This window comes from Schistocerca serialis, chromosome 3 (assembly GCF_023864345.2).
Source record: "Schistocerca serialis cubense isolate TAMUIC-IGC-003099 chromosome 3, iqSchSeri2.2, whole genome shotgun sequence".
Lineage (NCBI taxonomy): Eukaryota > Metazoa > Arthropoda > Insecta > Orthoptera > Acrididae > Schistocerca > Schistocerca serialis.
Window position 1 is genome coordinate 612,076,558 of NC_064640.1, and position 18,677 is coordinate 612,095,234.

The following is an 18,677-nucleotide window of genomic DNA, read 5'->3' on the forward strand; positions in this document are numbered from 1 at the left end:
AAGAGGACTGGTATTACCTTTTGTTCCTATATTTGTGTCATCTACAGAAAATGACTAAAATTACATCTGCTGGTAATACAAGCTGAAGACCATTTATGTCTATCAGAGACAATAAAGGATCCATAACACAAACCTGTGGTATGCCTTGTCTGATGCTTCAAATTATGATTGTCAGTTGCCGTGAGGTTGGCATGGAACTGATACAGTGTTGCTCCCTGTCATGCAAATAAGATAAAATACACAAACTAGCCTGTATCAATAACTTAATAATTTTTTAACTTTTACATGAGGGTGTCATGGTTCACATAATCAATAGCCTGTGCCTTGTCACAAAATATTTCCAACAGTTATAATTTTTTGATGTATTGAGTCTATTGTATCATCTGGCAAAGAAAATACAATCTGTTAAGTTAAGAGTTCTTTCTGAAATCCAAACTGGTCCCTACTGCGAGGTTATTACTCAAATCAGGACACAATGAAGTGTAACCAGAGGCCTGATGCAGTGTATAGATTATCTCTTCCTTTCTGGGAGGGATGCTGGGTCATATCTTTGTGGCTAATATGCAAATATGATTTTCTATGCAGGATGCCAGACAACATGACACATGGTATGTGTTTTCTGTTTAACACAACAGACTCATTCTCCATAACTGGCAGAACTGTAGAAGGGGGACTTATTATATGGAATTGGTGGAACTGATAAAAGTGAGGGGATTCATGATGGCTCGTATGCTTGGTGAGGATTCTCAGTTTCTAGGGCTATCACAAAAGTGGAGATTGATTTGCAGGAAGATGACTTATTAAGCCAAAGGTGGCCAAGTGAAATAGACTGAAGAGAAGGTACTGATATTGTTTATGAATCAGAATAAAGGATTTTAGCTAAAGGTCTGGTTCATGAAGACATTATCAGTCAATATGAATGACAGAGTGTTTTAAGGTCTTGGGCACATTGGAAGGATTCTAATGAACAAATGGGCCATGCACAAACTGGCCCACTAGTGTGCCACGCAAGTGTTCACAGCTGTATTGTATGTTAATTTATGTATATCCCCATGAAAGCATAAGAAATTGCAGTGGAAAATATGGTTGTTAGTGTGTATAAGGAATAAGGTGATGTGGATACAGCCAGATGCTCAAGAAGACAATATTGAAGAGTGATAAGGCCATGGACTTGTGACAAAACACAGATAAGCTGGGACACTTATTGTGATTGTGTAGGAACCATGGAGAAACAATGCAGGAAATGGTAGGTGATAAGAGGGTAATTTGAACTGTTGTTCTGCTGAATGTGAGTCCAGTGTGCTAACCACTCCACTGCTTTGCTCAGTGAACTGCAGGTCATTCTTCTAGAGACTTTGACCAACAGGCCAGAAATCTCTTCCGTGGGGACACAGTAATAAGGTGCAATATAATGGGCCTCTGAGATAACTAACTCTGTAGATTTTGAAAAACATATGCAGTCAGCTAGTGAAGGTAAGGGAGGATGTGAATTCAGTTGAGAGAGAGAGAGAGAGAGAGAGAGAGATTTTATCATGTATGGAAAGCATGTTGGACTACTATATTGTAATACTTGCTGCAAATGCATCAAACTACTGATGGATATTTCTGCATGACTATCACTCTGGTTCATGAAGAGAGTGGTGGAGTTGATGTCTGCATACAGATGGCTGTTTGGAACAATCATTACATTGCAAGTGGGTTCACTTTTATTGGTCATGAAACTGATGTCATTTACAAAGGAAGATATGCAAGAAAAATGAGAGATATTTGTAGGTGAGGAATTACTGGAAGGTTATCATGGAGTAACTGAGTGTGAGTGAAAGTGGAAGATGAGTGTGCTTTAGGTTCCTTGTAATCAGTAAGATGGATGCAACACATATGCTTTCACTGTTGAGGACAAGTGAAGGAGAGCAAATGTTTACCTTGTCCTGTGCAGATGATTTGTGTTTATGGTTGAAGGTCTGGTGTTTCAGTAAGAGTAAGCTTATGAAGGATTGGTTACTCACTGTGTTACAGGTCCTTTCAGGTTTCATGTCCTGTAAGTTGTTGGGAGTGAATTTTTCATGTAGTGATACATGAATTAGGTTTACAGAAAATGATCTGAAGACAATGAGGGGCTAGTGGTTGAGAGAGATAGAGAGTTCTATGCTAAGATTTGAGTAAAATGTCAAAAGATTGGATAATTGCATCAGATGGAGTTTAAAATATTGCTCAAATCAATAAATGTCAGGTAGTTCAATTAAAAGCTGAGATATTTGAATTCAGGATCATGTAGATGTATCTTGTTTAGATGGTTTAAAGGTATCTTTGCCATTATAATCAGTTTCTGCATGACAAGGTTGATGATGGAGAGTTAATTCCTGAATTTCAAAACTTGAAACTTTGCGGAAGGTTGAGTGACATGTGGACATAGGAACTTTCGTGGTCAGGGTATCAAGGAAGATTCCATGGAATCAGCAGCACATCTACACATTAACCGTAGCTATTCCATCCAAAACACTCATTTGTCCCAGTCAGGCCATAGTTTCAGGAGCAGCACATGTGTGCATATCCACAGCTTGACACCTCCTCTGCTCAGTTGCTAATTGTCTTTATACATTCTATGTTCCACACATGTGTTATGGTAATATCATACATACTTTTAAATCTTCCTTGGCATGTTTTTAATCTGATATTGATTAAGAGACAGATATTATGTCTTGTTTCTTATGTTTGTTTTGTTTTGCTTTATTTTTAAGTAGTTCACTTTCAAACACAAGTATGAGTAACAAAATGAAGCAAAGTCTGTACCTCTCACAGAGTGCAGCACTGTGCTATATTGTGCTATGGAGCACTGTTAGTATGGTCTTGGCAGTTTAAAAATTAAATACTATGTATTTACTTGGCCAGAAGATTACCAAACATATTTCAACATATATTACACAGTTTATGACAAATGATTTTTAGTACCTACTATAAAAATCATTCTGGTAAGAATTTGAACCAGTGTTGATCCAAACTCCATTTTGTTTAAAATAATGTGTGTACTGCCAATTTAGTTTAATTGTAACACTCAAAAATTGTGTATGCATACAGAAGTGACTCATTAAATCAATAGAATTAAATTAATTTTTACTTTCTCACACACCAGCTTTATTATTTATGTAAGGAACTGCAAACAGAATGTGGCACAATAAATATCTTATTACATATTTATTTGTACATTTAGGTTTAATTTTTATGTTTATCTCCTTCCAGGTGTGCAACGGGGGAAGCCTGGCCTTCAATAATGTTGTCCTGCATCAGTGGCAGACCATGTGATAAGCTTGCTCGGAAACCAGGATCTGAATGTGGCTCCAACCTAGCTTATGCCTATTTTGTTTCTTTTATATTTTTCTGCTCTTTTCTTGTAAGTTGACATCACAGTGCTCATGCAGTTTCTTGCTAATATTGCTAATATAAATTACAATAAATCTGTGTAGTGTCTATGTAATGAATATTTGGAGAGAGAGAGAGAGAGAGAGAGTTCAGTTGGCTATTTCTATTACATCTTTGGCCATTTCATCAACAATCACAAAGTTCTAATTTGATAAATTTACTTACCTCAGCTCAGTACAGCCGATAGATACACAAAAAACAGAACCGAAAATTTACGTTCCTAGCTTTCGGAACAAATGTTCCTTCATCAGGGAGGAGAGAGGGGAAAGAAAGGGAAGAAGGGAAAGTGGATTCAGTTACTCACAACCCAGGTTATGAAGCAACAGGGAAAGGAAAACAGGGAGGGTAGCAAGGATGGAGGCATGGTTGTCAGGGGGAAGCCAAAGATATTCTACTGTAAGTACTGTGCCAGCTCCAAACCAAAGAGGATGCATACAGAAGTAAAGAGGTATACAGTATAAAGATAAACACAACTATGTAGGATGAAAAGATGCGTGAATGGCTAAAGACGAAAGGGAAAGAGGAGAAGACTGAAGAGTAAATGGGAGTGAGGTTGTTTAACATAGGTTCAGTCCAGGGGGATGGCGGGATGAAAGGATGTGTTGGAGTGCAAGTTCCCATCTCCACAGTTCAGAGGGACTGGTGTTGGGTGGGAGAAGCCAAATGGCAGATACGGTGTAGCAGGTTCCTAGGTCCCTAGAATTATGCTGGAGGGCATGCTCTTTCCTTTCCCTGTTGCTTCATAACCTGGGTTGTGAGTAACTGAATCCACTTTCCCTTCTTCCCTTTCTTTCCCCTCTCTCCTCCCTGATGAAGGAACATTTGTTCCGAAAGCTAGGAACGTAAATTTTCGGTTCTGTTTTGTGTGTATCTATCGGCTGTACTGAGCTGAGGTAAGTACTGGCCAGCCCCTCTATCTCTTTGTTAGTACTTGTTTCACATCTTTATATGAGATTTTCCATTAATCATTTTAATTTGATAAATTGTACTATTTCACAACACCACAGCTAAATTTCATTTGCACATTTTATAGTTTCTGTTTATGAGCCAAACTACTCTGATCACAAAACTGCATCTTTTCGTAAGTGGACATTCCATTAATGATAGCAATTTTATCTTGCAAGTTACCATGGTTCTGTGTGATTCAGAGTACTGAGTGACACTTGCATTCTGATAATCCAACATTCTGAATTAGAAATGGACATTGATGTTAGAGCACTTTTCACCTTTGGCTGAAGTGCTGAGTTGTTGGGGGACGTATATAATGATGAAATGTGTGCTTGCTGCAGTGTTTCAATACCTTCTTTATCAAAACTGAAAGCTTTACTATGTTATGGCATAAATAGCTTGATTGTCAAAGCAAATAAGAGTTGAAAAAGAAAAAAGTGTGTTGAATGGAAGATAACAGAAAGTCATTGGGGCACTGAGAAAGAGGAAAGGTACTGAAGGGCATTGAGAATGCAAGGACAGCTTTCATGGACAAATGAAAGTAGACAGCTGATCCATCTCAGTAAGAGAATTCAGGGAGGAGAGAGGTAGCCAAGAAACAATAAGTAAGGAAAGAAAAAATGAGCATAAAGAATAAGATATACATTTTTTGGGTGAAATAAGTAAAAAAAAATTTTTTTAATAGCAAGATAAAAGGAAATTATTGAGTTTTGAATGCTGCTTGAGAAAGAAGTGGATAAGGAGCAGGAAAGGAAGTGAATGTTTGAATGCAGGGCCTGAAGAGCAGAGAGATAGCTATAGTAGGTGCCAGGAATCAGCTATGATGTTTCAGACCAGCAGACATGCAGGATCAATAGAGCATGGGTATATATCCAGGAGTGTAAACTATGATAAACATAACTGATAAAAAATTAGTCATCACCCAGAGACATCATCTTAATAACCTTGTTAACACTTTGAGGGCCAGCCGGTTGGAGACATTCTGGGACTGAAAAATTGGCTATTTATTGCATTTTTTTAAAAATGACATTGGCAGGATTGTGTTTGACGTATCTTAAAGAGAGCTACATGTTATGTGAGTACAATCTTTATTTTACACATTTATGTTAGTTCTATATTTGTTAGCAACATTATTAATAACAAAAAGATGAAGCATTTTTTTTTCTAAATAAAAATAATTTTCAGTCTTTGCACACTGTCACAAATAATAGGCATTGGTGTAAAAGATTCTGAAGAATGCCAGCATCCAGATCATCAGCTCATTTCCTTGATACCTGCTTTTCTATTAGATTCTTTCATCTTCTTCAAACAAACTTTCCACACTCTTGTTGAATGCACCTTCTTCTCAATAGGTGGGATTTTTTTCCTGGGAAGTATCATCCTAGATTTCTAGTGAGTAAGTCCTTCACCAATTTATCACAGAAAGTTATAAAAATGGGAGCTGTTCCATTGATTTGGATTTTGTGTTTCTTGGTACAAAACAAAAACATTTGTTGCAGTTATGATGAGTAGGTGGAAGAACAGTTTCTTCCACCAGTTCATCTGTTTTCTCCTGAATGCATTTTACATCATTTGATCACGTCAATCGACCTCTGTTTTCTAGATATTGTAGTTAAGAGTGGTACGCAGTTTTGATCTTAGCTTGATAACATTCTTTGTACAAACAGAAAAATTGGAAATTGTTATTTTGTGTACTGAGGCCAAGTATAGCACATCTCTTGTGTCTTTACACTTCAAACAAAAAAGGCAATTCTTCCTCATTAACAAAGATAATGCATTTTCAGTTTCTTTTGGCAAGTCTTTATGGTGAAGCATGCTTCTTTCTATAATTTCTATAAAACTGCATTGTAAACAGTGCCTTCTCCCAAGTGATCAGTAAGCAACCTGTGAAATTGTGGTATTGTGGAGTTGACTGGTAACCCTTTACCAGGTGATGATCCATTTCAGGTGAAATCCAACAATCAAACCCATCGTGAAATTGCAGACAATAAACATCTTCATTTCATATTTATCACACTGGTTTTTTATTTACACATGAAATACCATTCTTCCATGAAAGCCATAAATACCTTATTCAGTGGTGTGGTTTTATTCTGGATAATATGATTTTTCAAATTTTAATAAGTGAACAGAAGAACCTGATTTTATTCATGGAGTCATTCTGAGACTGATTTTTAAGAATGTAGTTGGAACTGTCTTTCAATTGTAAATTGACAGTATTGCCTTGAAACCATTTCTGCTCAATACTGATTCTAGGAAAAGGACCAAGACAAAACTGTTAGCAGACAAGTAGTCTGTCAATTTTTAATTCCTTGTGAGACAATTGTGACTAAATATTAAAAAAAAAGCTTTATTCCCATTCATGAATTCTGGGCACTTTGAGACTTCAGCTTGGATGCCATTTTCAGTTTATAATAAACTGATTGCCAGACCTTTTTGCTTCTGATTTTATATGTTTCACCACAAACTAAAGAAGAAAAGTTGAAAATATTTTCACAGACAGTAGAATTCTCATCAACTACTGTTCTTATTCCACTTTTCTCTAAAGACTCTGGCACAGTAGGGTGATTGGCACAGTAGGGTGATGGTCAGCAAATGTTCAGCATAATTCAGCATTATTTGTGCCTCTTTCTTAGATATGGAACAACTGTGTTACAGAGGGACAAAACAAAAATGAATAAGTTGTATGCTAACCAAAACACCATCAAAAAGGTTCAGCAATAACAGTGTAGCAAAATTCTACATACCATTCACAGACAGATATTACTCCCACCAATCCATAATCATTCAACTCTTCCATAGCTTCTAAAAAATTTTGTCCACTCAAAAAAACATGACTCATTTGAGAGAAGGATTAGTGGAACAACAAAAACTAACAAGAACCACATGAATCACACAATGAGACAAGATCACAATGCTCCAGTCACTGTAGCAGTTCTGCATCACTTATTGCATAGCAAGTAGAAGAGAGACTCACTTGGCATTTATTTTGAAGCACTTCTATAACCAGGACACAGAGAGCAGCACCAGCCATGGAGGAGGTAAGTGGATGATGTGCAAAAGCCTCTGGTTTCCAGTCCTTACCTGGCTTATGTGTCATGCATAAACATGGCCTGAACTAACGTGGGCACTGTCTTTTCAAAGCAGTTTTACAACCCGAGCTACATTTGGACTTGGTCATGAATGTTAGTGGCATCAGTTGAGTGTGGAACAGAGTCCAAAAATTTCTTCAGGTATGCCACAACCAAATGAAACCACCCATCACTCATTAGATACTGTAGAGCTACCAAAGTGTAGGAATGCTGATTGCTACATTTCACCCACTGATGCAAATACTGCCATGTAGTTTCATGCGATTAAGATCAGATGCTTTGACAACCAATTCATGGTGCAGTATGCCTGCAGCCCTATGATTATGGCTGTTGTCATTTTGGAAGATGAGCATGTCTACAACACACTCATCATGAGGATGTAGACGAAAGGTCAATTGATTGGTCACTACAAATGTTGAAGTAAACGCCTGGTTTGTGTTCACAGTAACCTACATGAGTGGTCCCAAGGCATGGTGCAGATAACAGCCACATTTTCAGTCACACTACACCCTCCACCAACTACAATTAAATGCCACATTGGGTTGTCAGTGCACTTGATGCCTTGCACCTACATCTTCATCTCTATACATACTCTGCAAGCCACTGTAAGATATGTGGCACGGGGTACCCTGTACCACTACTAGTCATTTTATTATCTGTTCCACTTGCAAATAGAGCAAGGGAAAACAATTGTTTGCATGCCTCTGTAGAAGCCCTACTCTCTCTAATCTTATCTTCATTGTCAATATGCAAAATGTGTGTTGCCAGCAGTAGAATTGCTCTACAGTCAGCAACAAAGGCCAGTTCTCTAAATTTTTTCAGTAGTGCTCTTTGAAAAGAATGTCACGCTTCCACCAGCGATTCCCATTTGAGTTCTCAAAGTATCTCCATATTACTTGCATGTTGACTGAAACTACCAGTATCAAATCTAGCAGCCCACCTCTGAATTGCTTCAGTGTCTTCCTTTAACCCGACCTGATGTGGATCCCAAACACTTGAACAGTACTCAACAATGGGTCACATTAGTTTCCTGTATGTGGTTTCCTTTACAGATGAACCACGCTTTCCCAAAATTCTCCCAAAGAACTAGAGTTGACCATTCACCTTGCCCACTGCAGTCCTTACATATTCATTCCATTTCATATTGCTTTACAGTGTTATTCCTAGATATTTAATCAGCATGACTGTGTCAAGCAGCACACTACTAATACTGTATTCAAACATTATGATTTTGTTTTTCCTACTCATCCACATTAACTTACATTTTTCTACACCTAGAGCTAGCTGCCATTCATCTGACCAACTAGGAATTCTGTCTAACTCATCTTGTATCCTCCTACAGTCACTCAACGATGGCACATTCCCATACAATATACCAGCATCAGTATGCAGTACTGCTGCTTATCCTGTCTGCCATATCTTTTATATACATTTAAAATAACAGTGGTCCTATCATACTCCCCTAGCTCACTCATGATGATACTCTTGTCTCTGAAGAACACTCACTGTAGAGAACAACATACTGGTTTCTGTCACTTAAGAAGTTTTCAAGCCACATACATATCTGTGAACCTATACTGTATGCTTGTAACTCTGTCAACAATTGGCAATGTGTTACTGTGCCAAATGCTTTATGGAAATTTAGGAATATAGAATCCACTTGCTAATCTTCATGCATGATTCACACGATCTCATGTGAGAAAAGGGAAAGCTGAGTTTCGCATGAGTGATGGTTTCTAAAGCATTACTGATTTGTGGGCAGTAGCTTTTCCTTCTCAAGGAAATTTATTATATTTGAACTGAGAATATATTCAAGAATTTTGCAGCTAACCAATGTTAAAAATATTATCCTTTAATTTTACGAGTCCATTATTTTACCCTTCCTGTATATAGGAGTCACCTGCACCTTTTTCAATCACTGGGTGAGTGATTTATGATAAAAGCAATGTATATAAGGGGCCAATCCTGTAGAGTACCCTTTGCAAAACTGAATTGGAATCCCACCAGGACCTGGTGACTTATTTGCTTTCCACTCTTTCAGTTGTTTCTCTACGCCAGCAATGTTTGTTACTGTGTTGTCCATTTGATGGAGGTCTGTGTGGTGGTCAAACAATGGTATGTTTGTATGGTTAATGTGCGTGAACAATTTCTTAAATCCAAAACTTAAAATTTCAGCTTTACTTTTGATATCTTCTACTGCCACACAAGACTGGTCAATGAGTCACTGGATAGTAGCATTACAACTACTTATTGATTTTACACAGGACCAGAATTTTCTCAGGTTCTTGGTAAGATATGTTGCCAAGTTATGATGGTGGTAGTTCTAAGATTCACCCATTGCTCTTTTTACAGACACACACATTTCTGTTAACTTTTTACTGTCAATCATTTGCATGTTCTGTTTTGAACCACTTACACCATTTGAAAAAGATGAAATCATGGCTCAGTCCTCTCTATGTGCCTCTAGTTTTCAGTCATGTACCATTCAGTTTCTGTGTTGTCTGATCTGTTGAAGAAATGCAGCTTTATGTGATGCTGTAAGCATGGCCTTTTGTAAGGTACCTTCACAGTGATCACTTGGAATCTGCTTGAGACAGACTGCATTCACTGACAGTGGTAATTCCTGTCAGGTTTGAAACCAACTGTTATTGACAGCATGTGGCACTCATTACCAAGCCCTGTCAGCTATGATCTTTATACAGCCACTGTTTCAGGGCTGTGAGTGGCACACTATTCCATATGACCATTATAAGATTAATATTTAGGTTGACTTCCTCAGTAGCACCATAAACCCATAGTCTCTTGCTGAAAATTGCTTGGACTTTTATGAAAGTTCAGCAATAACAGACACAACACCACTGACTTACAGTATTCTGATTAAGTCACAGATAACCAATGACCAGTATTTTGTATAGTTCTGCATTAGATTAGCTGTATGTTAATGGGAATTCCACTACTAATCTTTGTGTAATAAGTGCAGTTTCCTCCATAATAATATTAATAATCAGTGAAGTTAGTGGTCCTACATACTGATACAAGACAGTGGTATGATACTCCAGTGGCAGCTTTTGAACAAGCTCATTGCTGATGTCTTTCTTTATATCAGTCTCACATAATGCTAATTGAGTGTCCACTGAATTCACATCATAATAATGTCTGTATAAATACTCACACATACGAGTTCATGAGCTATTCATTATATACATAATAGTTTTCTCAGACGAGAGTTCACAAAGAAGACACAAAAGAGTAGAGGGAATTCTTGTACATAAATGTCCAATTATTTGTAGCTAATCCCATTGACATGAGTGACACAGAAATGTTGCTTAAAAGAATTCTGCCCATGTATTTCAACATAGAGATGCTAATTGATGGGTATTTGAACAGGTACATTTTATGCATAAATGTGGACACTGCAGTAGGCATGTAAGCAGACTGAAAATCAGGTTCTGACTGCCAACTTATAGTATATACAGACAAGTGTATGAATGTTTTGAGAAGTTGGTAGTTACATTTTAGTTTATAATACTGTAAGAGTCGTATTTAAGATTGGTTACAACCTACTGAGTCCAACAGTAATTTTTTTTAGTGTATGATAGATAATTAGAAAAGCTCAGGGTACTATTTGACTGATACACTGTACCAATGTGGTGGCTTATCAATTTTCATGTAAAATTTTCAGGTTTCTAATGTAGGTAATTTATTCAAATTCTTGATTAGTGGCTTGTTTGCATAAACAAATGCATTATCTGATTCAACTGCATTATCTGATTATAACAAAAGTATAGTGTCAAACCTGGGAAATAAGCAAGCTTAAGGTTTCAAATAATGAAAGTATTTTTGGGTGGACCAAAACTTTAAAGTTATTAGCTCATACTATTTTTACAATTGCATGCTGTTGCAACAATTGTAGTTATGAATTGCACTTAATTAACAGAGTTTTAAGCAAAACCAAATATACCAATAGAATCAGCAGATTTTACATTATAAGCCAGATAATAAGATTATCTAAAATACAGCATGAATAATAATTTGGCAATTTTATATACACACAGCATACACATTACATGTGTAAGTAGAATCACTTGCCAGACAAAAAAAAGTTAGTTATTAAGTTAGGTATTTAGGTAGTAGTAGTGCAGAAAATGGAGTAGTCATGCTTCTGTTGGACAATCTGCATTGGGACACCAAGACATTGGGCAGATTCATTTCTGGTGTGGTCCAACAGCATACTCTGTGCTGCTAGTCAATCATGTCTTTACATCAACCCATATTACTGCACTGATTATATATAACCTGTTGAGGGCTGTATAACTGCAACACCAGTACACTTTGTACAGTGCTCCAAATCACACAGTGTGCTGGAGCTGCAGGAAGTTTATTAGGATGTATGTTCCTGTTTTTGACGTGATACAAAGTAACGAAAGTCTAGGGCAGTACTTTGTGACAAGGGTAGTGCTTAGTTTTGTCTCATTGTGGTGTGTAGAGAGTGAAACAATATAACCTGAGTATTAATGTATACTCAATTCACTCTATGTCTACTAAAATTTGATTTAAGAAGAGCATAGTGAAGTATATTATTTTTTCCTTCAATGTTACTTCTGTTAATGTCTCTGCTGTTCTACAGTTAATGAGAATATTTTATAATAATATTATGAGAAGGAAAGTTGCTATGCACCATATAGCAGAGATGCTGAGTCACAGATAGGCACAACAAAACTTTCACAATTAAAGCTTTCAGCCATTGGCCTTCATCAACAAGACACACACACACACACACACACACACACACACACACACACACACGACTGCAGTCTCAGGCAACTGAAACCACATTGCGAGCAGCAGCACCAATGCATGATGGGACTGGCAACTGTGAGGGGGTATGGAGGAGGCTGGGGTGGGGAGGGGGGGAGGGATAGTTTGGTACGGGTGGCAGACAGTGAAGTGCTGCAGATTATACAGAGGACAGGGGTGAAGTGGGGGGGGGGGGGGGGGGGGAAGTAGCAGAACAGGAGAGAAATAAAAAGACTGGGTGTGGTGGTGGAATGACAGCTGTGTAGTGCTGGAATGGGAACAGGGGAGAGGCTGGATGGATTAGGACACTGACTAACGAAGGTTGAGGCCAGGAGGGTTACGGGAACGTAGGATGCATTGCAGGGAAAGTTCTCATCTCTGCAATTCAGAAAAGCTGGTGTTGGTGGGAAGGATCTATATGGCACAATCTGTGAAGCAGTCATTGAAATGAAGGATATCATGTTTGGCAATGTGTTCAGTGACAGGGTGGTCCACCTGTTTCTTGACCACAATTTGTTGGTGGCCATTCATGTGCACAGACAGCTTGTTGGTTGTCATGCCTACATGGAATGCAGCAAAGTTGTTGCAGCTTAGCTTGTAGACCACACGACTGGTTTCACAGGGGATGTGATAGGTGATGTTAGTGACCGTACTGGAGTAGCTGGTGGTGGGAGGATGTATGGGACAGGTCTTGCATCCAGGTCTATTACAGGGGTATGAGCTATGAGCGAAGGGATTGGGAGCAGGGGTTGTGTAAGAATGGAGGAATATATTGTGTAGGTTAGGTGGATGGCGGAATGCCACTGTGGGAGAGGTCGGAAGGATAGTGGGCAGGACATTTCTCGTTTCAGGGCACAATGAGAGGTAATTGAAGCCCTGGCTGAGAATGTAATTCCTTTGCTCCAGTGCTGGGTGGTACTGAGTTATGAGGGGAATGCTCCTCTGTCATTGTTGGTGGGACTTAGGGAGGTGGTGGGAGACTGGAAAGATAAGGCATGGGAGATTTGTTTTTGTACAAGGTTGGGAGGATAATTACGGTCAGTGAAGGCTTCAGTGAGACCCTCAGTATATTTCGAGAGGGACTACTTGTCACTGCAGATGCAATGATCGTGGGCGGCTAGGCTGTACAGAAGGGACTTCTTGGTATGGAACAGGTGGCAGCTGTTGAAGTGGAGGTATTGCTGGTGGTTAGTAGGTTTCATATGGATGGAGATACTGATGTAGCCATCTTTGAGATGGAGGTCAACATCTAGGAAGGTGGCTTGTTGGGTTGAGTATGACCAGGTGAAGCAAATGGGGGAGAAGTTGTTGAGGTTCTGGAGGAAAGTGGATAGGGTGTCCTCATCTATGATCCAGATAGCAAATATGTCATCAATGAATCTCAACCAGGAGAGGGATTTAGGATTCTGGGTTTTTAGGAAGGATTCCTCTAGATGGCCCATGAATAGGTTGGCATAGGACGGTGCCATGCGGGTGCCCATAGCCGTACCCTGGGTTTGTTTGTAGGTAATGCCTTCAAAGGATAAGTAATTGTGAGTGAGGATATAGTTGGTCATAGCGACTATGAAGGAGGTTGTTGGTTTGGAATCCGTCGAGCACTGGGAAAGGTAGTGTTCAATACTGGTAAGACCATGGGCATTAGGGATGTTAGTGTAGAGGGAGGTGGCACCAATAGTGACGAGCAGGGCAGCATATGGTAAAGGGACAGGAACTGTGGAGAGTTGGTGGAACAAATGGTTGGTATCTTTTATATAGGAGGGCAGGTTTTGGGTAATAGGTTGAAAGTGTTGGTCTAAAAGAGCAGAGATTCTCTCAGTGGGGTCACAGTAACTGGCCACAGTGGGGTGTCCCGGGTGATTACGTTTATGGATTTTAGGAAGCATGTAGAAGGTAGGAGTACGGGGAGTGGTAGGGGTGAAAAGAGAGATGGACTCCGGGGAGAGTCTCTGGGATGGGCCTGAGGATTTGAGTAGTGACTAGAGGTCCTGCTGGATTACTGGAATGGGGTCACTGTGGCAAGGGTTGTAGGTGGAAGTATCCAACAGCTGGCGGAGTCCTTCTGCCGGGTAATCCTTGCAGTTCAAAACAGCAGTGGTGGAGCCTTTGTCCACAGGTAGGATTATAAGGTCAGGAATTAAACTGCAGTGTGGTGGTTGTTAGTTTTTCCAGAACCAAAGTTGGTAAAATCTATATTCACATTTCTTTCATATAATTCTAATTATACACTTATTTCAAATTAATTATTATTCTTTTGATGTAAAATTAGTTCAACATCAGCTTCAGGACACCCTTGTATCAAAACACACAAAATTCGTTAAAATTATTGTTTTGTACATCTACAAAATTGGGATTTATTCTTATAAAAAGAGAACTGAGTAATTTTAAATCGCCAGAATCTGTCTCATCCACCTTAAATTCTCGTGAATAAACATACACAAAATAAAATGGTTGTTGTTCAAATAATACGGGATAAGCAGAGGATCCATAAGCGAGATGAACTATGTAGAGAACCTGGTTCACATATTGAAGAAATATGTACTTCATTTAAAAAAAAGAACATTATATAATATTTCAATTTACTGTTTGCATTTCACCTTTCTTTTCAGATGTTGAATCTTTTTGTAGCAGTTATAATGGATAACTTTGACTATTTAACTAGAGATTCGTCCATATTGGGCGCACATCATTTAGATGAATTTGTTAGAATATGGGCTGAATATGACCCAAATGCTACGTAAGTACTCAAAAGGTTGTATTTGAATTTTTTAATCTTTTAATTTTAATACCTTCTAATAAGACATTATTTTAATGATGTGCAGGGGTAAAATACATTATACTGAAATGTATGACATGTTGAAAAATATGGATCCTCCTCTGGGATTTGGCAATAAGTGCCCTAATCGCCTTGCATACAAGAAGCTCATAAGAATGAATATGCCAGTTGATGAAGATGGAAAGGTCAATTTCACCACCACATTATTTGCACTTATACGAGAAAACCTTAGCATCAAAGTCAGAAGTGGTAAGTTATGACAAGACATAAAATATTGAGTTAATACGTTATATTTTATATGATTTTTCTGTTGGTCTTGAGTGGATGATATATAACATGTCAGTATCAGCTGTTCTGAATTTCTTTTAGTTTTATTTTTCAATCATTCTACATCAGATCACTTAATGTAACTAAATCATGTGAACAGTTATTTGAAGAATTTTCCTTAAACAAATGTGATGCAGAATGTTGGAATATCTAATATACAATGAGACGTAATTTTGTGTATATGTATGTATCACACGTGAAGCAAATTGAATAATTTCCATCAACAATACGATCATTGGTATAGAAATCATAATTTGGTTTTCTTTAATGGGTTCACTGTTCATTCGTACTCAAGTAGCCATATTTTTCTTCCATCACTTTCATTTGTGTACATAACAAAATTCAGGCTTCTAGTAGGAATAGAGAGAAGTGCCAGGTAAGCAAGAGCCATTACATTACTTATGCTGCCATTGACATTCAAGAACAAGTGCTGAATCTATGTTTGAAATTAAGGCAGTATAAATATAATGCATGGCTCTTTGTTGCCACAATTCCAGACATAAATAAGGGGAGTTGAGGAGGCTGCACTTACAAGAAAAACTGCAAATTGAATGTTGCAAAAAACAAAGCAAAAAACTAGTGTACAGTGCATCAGAAGAAGTCATAGTCAGCAGCATAGGTGCTATTGAACAGCAGTGAAATTAAAAAAGCCAAAATGAAAAAAATTAAAGTAACAAACATAACAAAACATCAAACAATTAACCAGTAGTTACGAAGAGAGAAAAATTACTAAAGGAATGATAACAGGAATTTTCTTTGTTTATTGAATTTTGTTGAATTGGTTCTATGTGTCAGTGACAGGACATAGATTACATTGCATCATATGTAGAAAATTTTAAAAGACAACAAAATATAACTATAAAATACATAATTATGAAATATCTTTATGAAAGTAATACTGCAAACAATAACATCAATAGTAATAAACATACAGGAGAATGTTCTACTTTGTTTTTCAATGCTTAGTAATGGGAAGGAAAAGGGAAGGTGTCAGCCATAGACTATTAGTACAAACCATCATGGCATTCACTAAAAATGATTTGGAGAAACCTCTGGAAACCCAAATCTGTATGACTGGATCAATTAAACAAACCCATGTTCACCACATGCGAGTAGGGGAATACAAATACAAAGACACCTGACAGTGAAGAAGCTGTGAATGGAGTAGCAAACAAATTACAGAAATTAAAGTCTGTGAGCAATGTATCATTTGTACTTGTATAAAAAATATTATAAATCATAGTGAGATGGCTAGTGCATACCAGAGGAAGTATATCCAAACAATAATTTTAGAAAGATGAAACAACAATGAAAATTTGTGCTGTAGAATAAAACAAGAGTTAAAAAGGTAAGAGGTACTGTTCAAAAACAGTCAGCTCTCTTTATTTATATCTTACCTGCCACCATACTTATGTTTCTTGCCTATGAGACCAAGATACCAAACAGTGAAATCAGTGAAGCTGAATGCATGTGAATTATTGTTTAATTTATCAGACAGTAACAGTCTCACATAAATGCCAATAAAATGTGAATGTTCACTGCTATCTGTCTCTAACAATGTTTACAAAGGTGAATACCATTAAAATTTTAAATAGGTATTTTTAAATCTCAGTTTTTCTTGAAATGGTCCAGATGGATTAGTTTTCTAAAATTTTTTCTCCTCCACTAGTGGAAGAATTTCCTCATTGACGAAGTGTGTATATCAGGTTACCTTCCATTTAGAAAAAAAAGTGTGTATACTTATGTAAAAAAGTGATTTAATATATGTGATGACACATGCACTATGCAACATTTGTTTAAATTGAAAGAATATCGTCCTTTCCTGATGCCTATTTGAATGGCTGAAAAAATTGAATCATCAGCAAAATCAGGGGATCATGATGTCTGCTGTATGTGATGGATGGTAAAAACAATGAAAGTGTGCCAATGTGGTGTCCTCCGGAGTCACAGCATTATATCTGAACACAGAAAATTTCAAATGGCTCTGAAATTACAACACTCATAAACTTCTTGATAAATTGTCATCAGTAAATAATATATTTCATCTTATTCATATCTCAAATTCATCATATTTCACACTTTTAGATTTCAAAAAGCAAATAATAAGAAGCTGCTGAAGCAAGGTGCAATTTTCAAATAAAGCAAGCATCTTAACTTTGAAACTGTGATGGATCATGTGTGTTTGCATCTCTTACCTTCAGAAAGATGTACTTTTTGTAATTTATAACAATATTTTCAGCTTGCAGTGTAATGGAACTTAAGAATTTAATTTGACACATCCTAATATTTCCTGATAATGTGAACCATCCATTTTTGCATGAGTAAAGTAACTGAATATAATGTCAGAAAAATGGTAGTAAATTTTCTTTTTATTGCATCCATGAAATGAATGATTCACTAAAGTATACTAAAAATGAGTCTCTAAAATAACAAAATGTCTGAGCTGAGAATATGAAATTTATTACGAATTTGCACCAACAATCTCAAAGTATTTATACTTGCCTTTGAGTAAAAATTTGAAGTTCTTTGTGTAGATATTGCGCATTGAAATATTGTATGATAAATATTTCTGAAGTTGAAATATGCAATTATTAGCTATGTCAGGAAGTGAGAATAAAAGTAGGCCAGTTCATCATCAGTTGTCAATAGAGTTAATATCTTTGGCCACAGTAATTTGCTCAACTCTCTGAAGTGCGAATGGATATGTTTGTGTATTGAGAAATGGTGTCCTAGCATGGTAAGTGCATAAAAGATACTGTTTATAAATGTGCATGGGAGAGCTCATTTAATCAAATTACCAATACACTACACTGATGGAATGGATGGGTTGCTACTCATCACATAGAGGAGGCACTGAGGTGCAGACAGGCACAATGAAGTAGACTGCTAAAGTATTTAATTGTAAGCTTGCAGACAGAGTCCTTCTTCTGATGTCAAATGCAGACACATTGACATAAACTCAGCTCACTCACACATGACCTTGTCTCAAGGCACCGGGGCCCAACTGTGGTGAGGCAGGCTTATTTGATTATTAGGTCTCAAATTCCCCAACAGGGTTTTTCAGAGATTCCCATTTAAGTTCCCTGATGAAAGCTGTTAATCAATTTCTATTACACTTTCTTCTGTGTTATACGAAGCTGTCATGATACTAGCAGCATATGTCTTGATCTGTTCAGACTCTGCTGTCATGCCTACTAGATAAGGATACCAAACACTGGAGCAATAGCATAGAATCTGTTGCACTTTTCCAGAAATCTTCCAACAAACCTGTCTTCCAAGCACCTTCCATATCTAATTTTACATGTTTGTCCCATGTAATATTT

General features: G+C 37.5%; 1 protein-coding gene across 1 annotated transcript in view; it reads left to right on the top strand.

The window, feature by feature from the left end:
- The window catches only part of LOC126471042 (voltage-dependent calcium channel type A subunit alpha-1-like), a 74,400-nt gene that overhangs the window by 11,487 nt on the left and 44,236 nt on the right, over positions 1 to 18,677 (top strand). Inside the window, exons 5-7 of the mRNA XM_050099109.1 lie at positions 3,238 to 3,388; positions 14,861 to 14,988; positions 15,074 to 15,276. Of these exons, the coding sequence (XP_049955066.1) occupies positions 3,238 to 3,388; positions 14,861 to 14,988; positions 15,074 to 15,276 (482 nt within the window). The remainder of the gene's footprint in view (positions 1 to 3,237; positions 3,389 to 14,860; positions 14,989 to 15,073; positions 15,277 to 18,677) is intronic.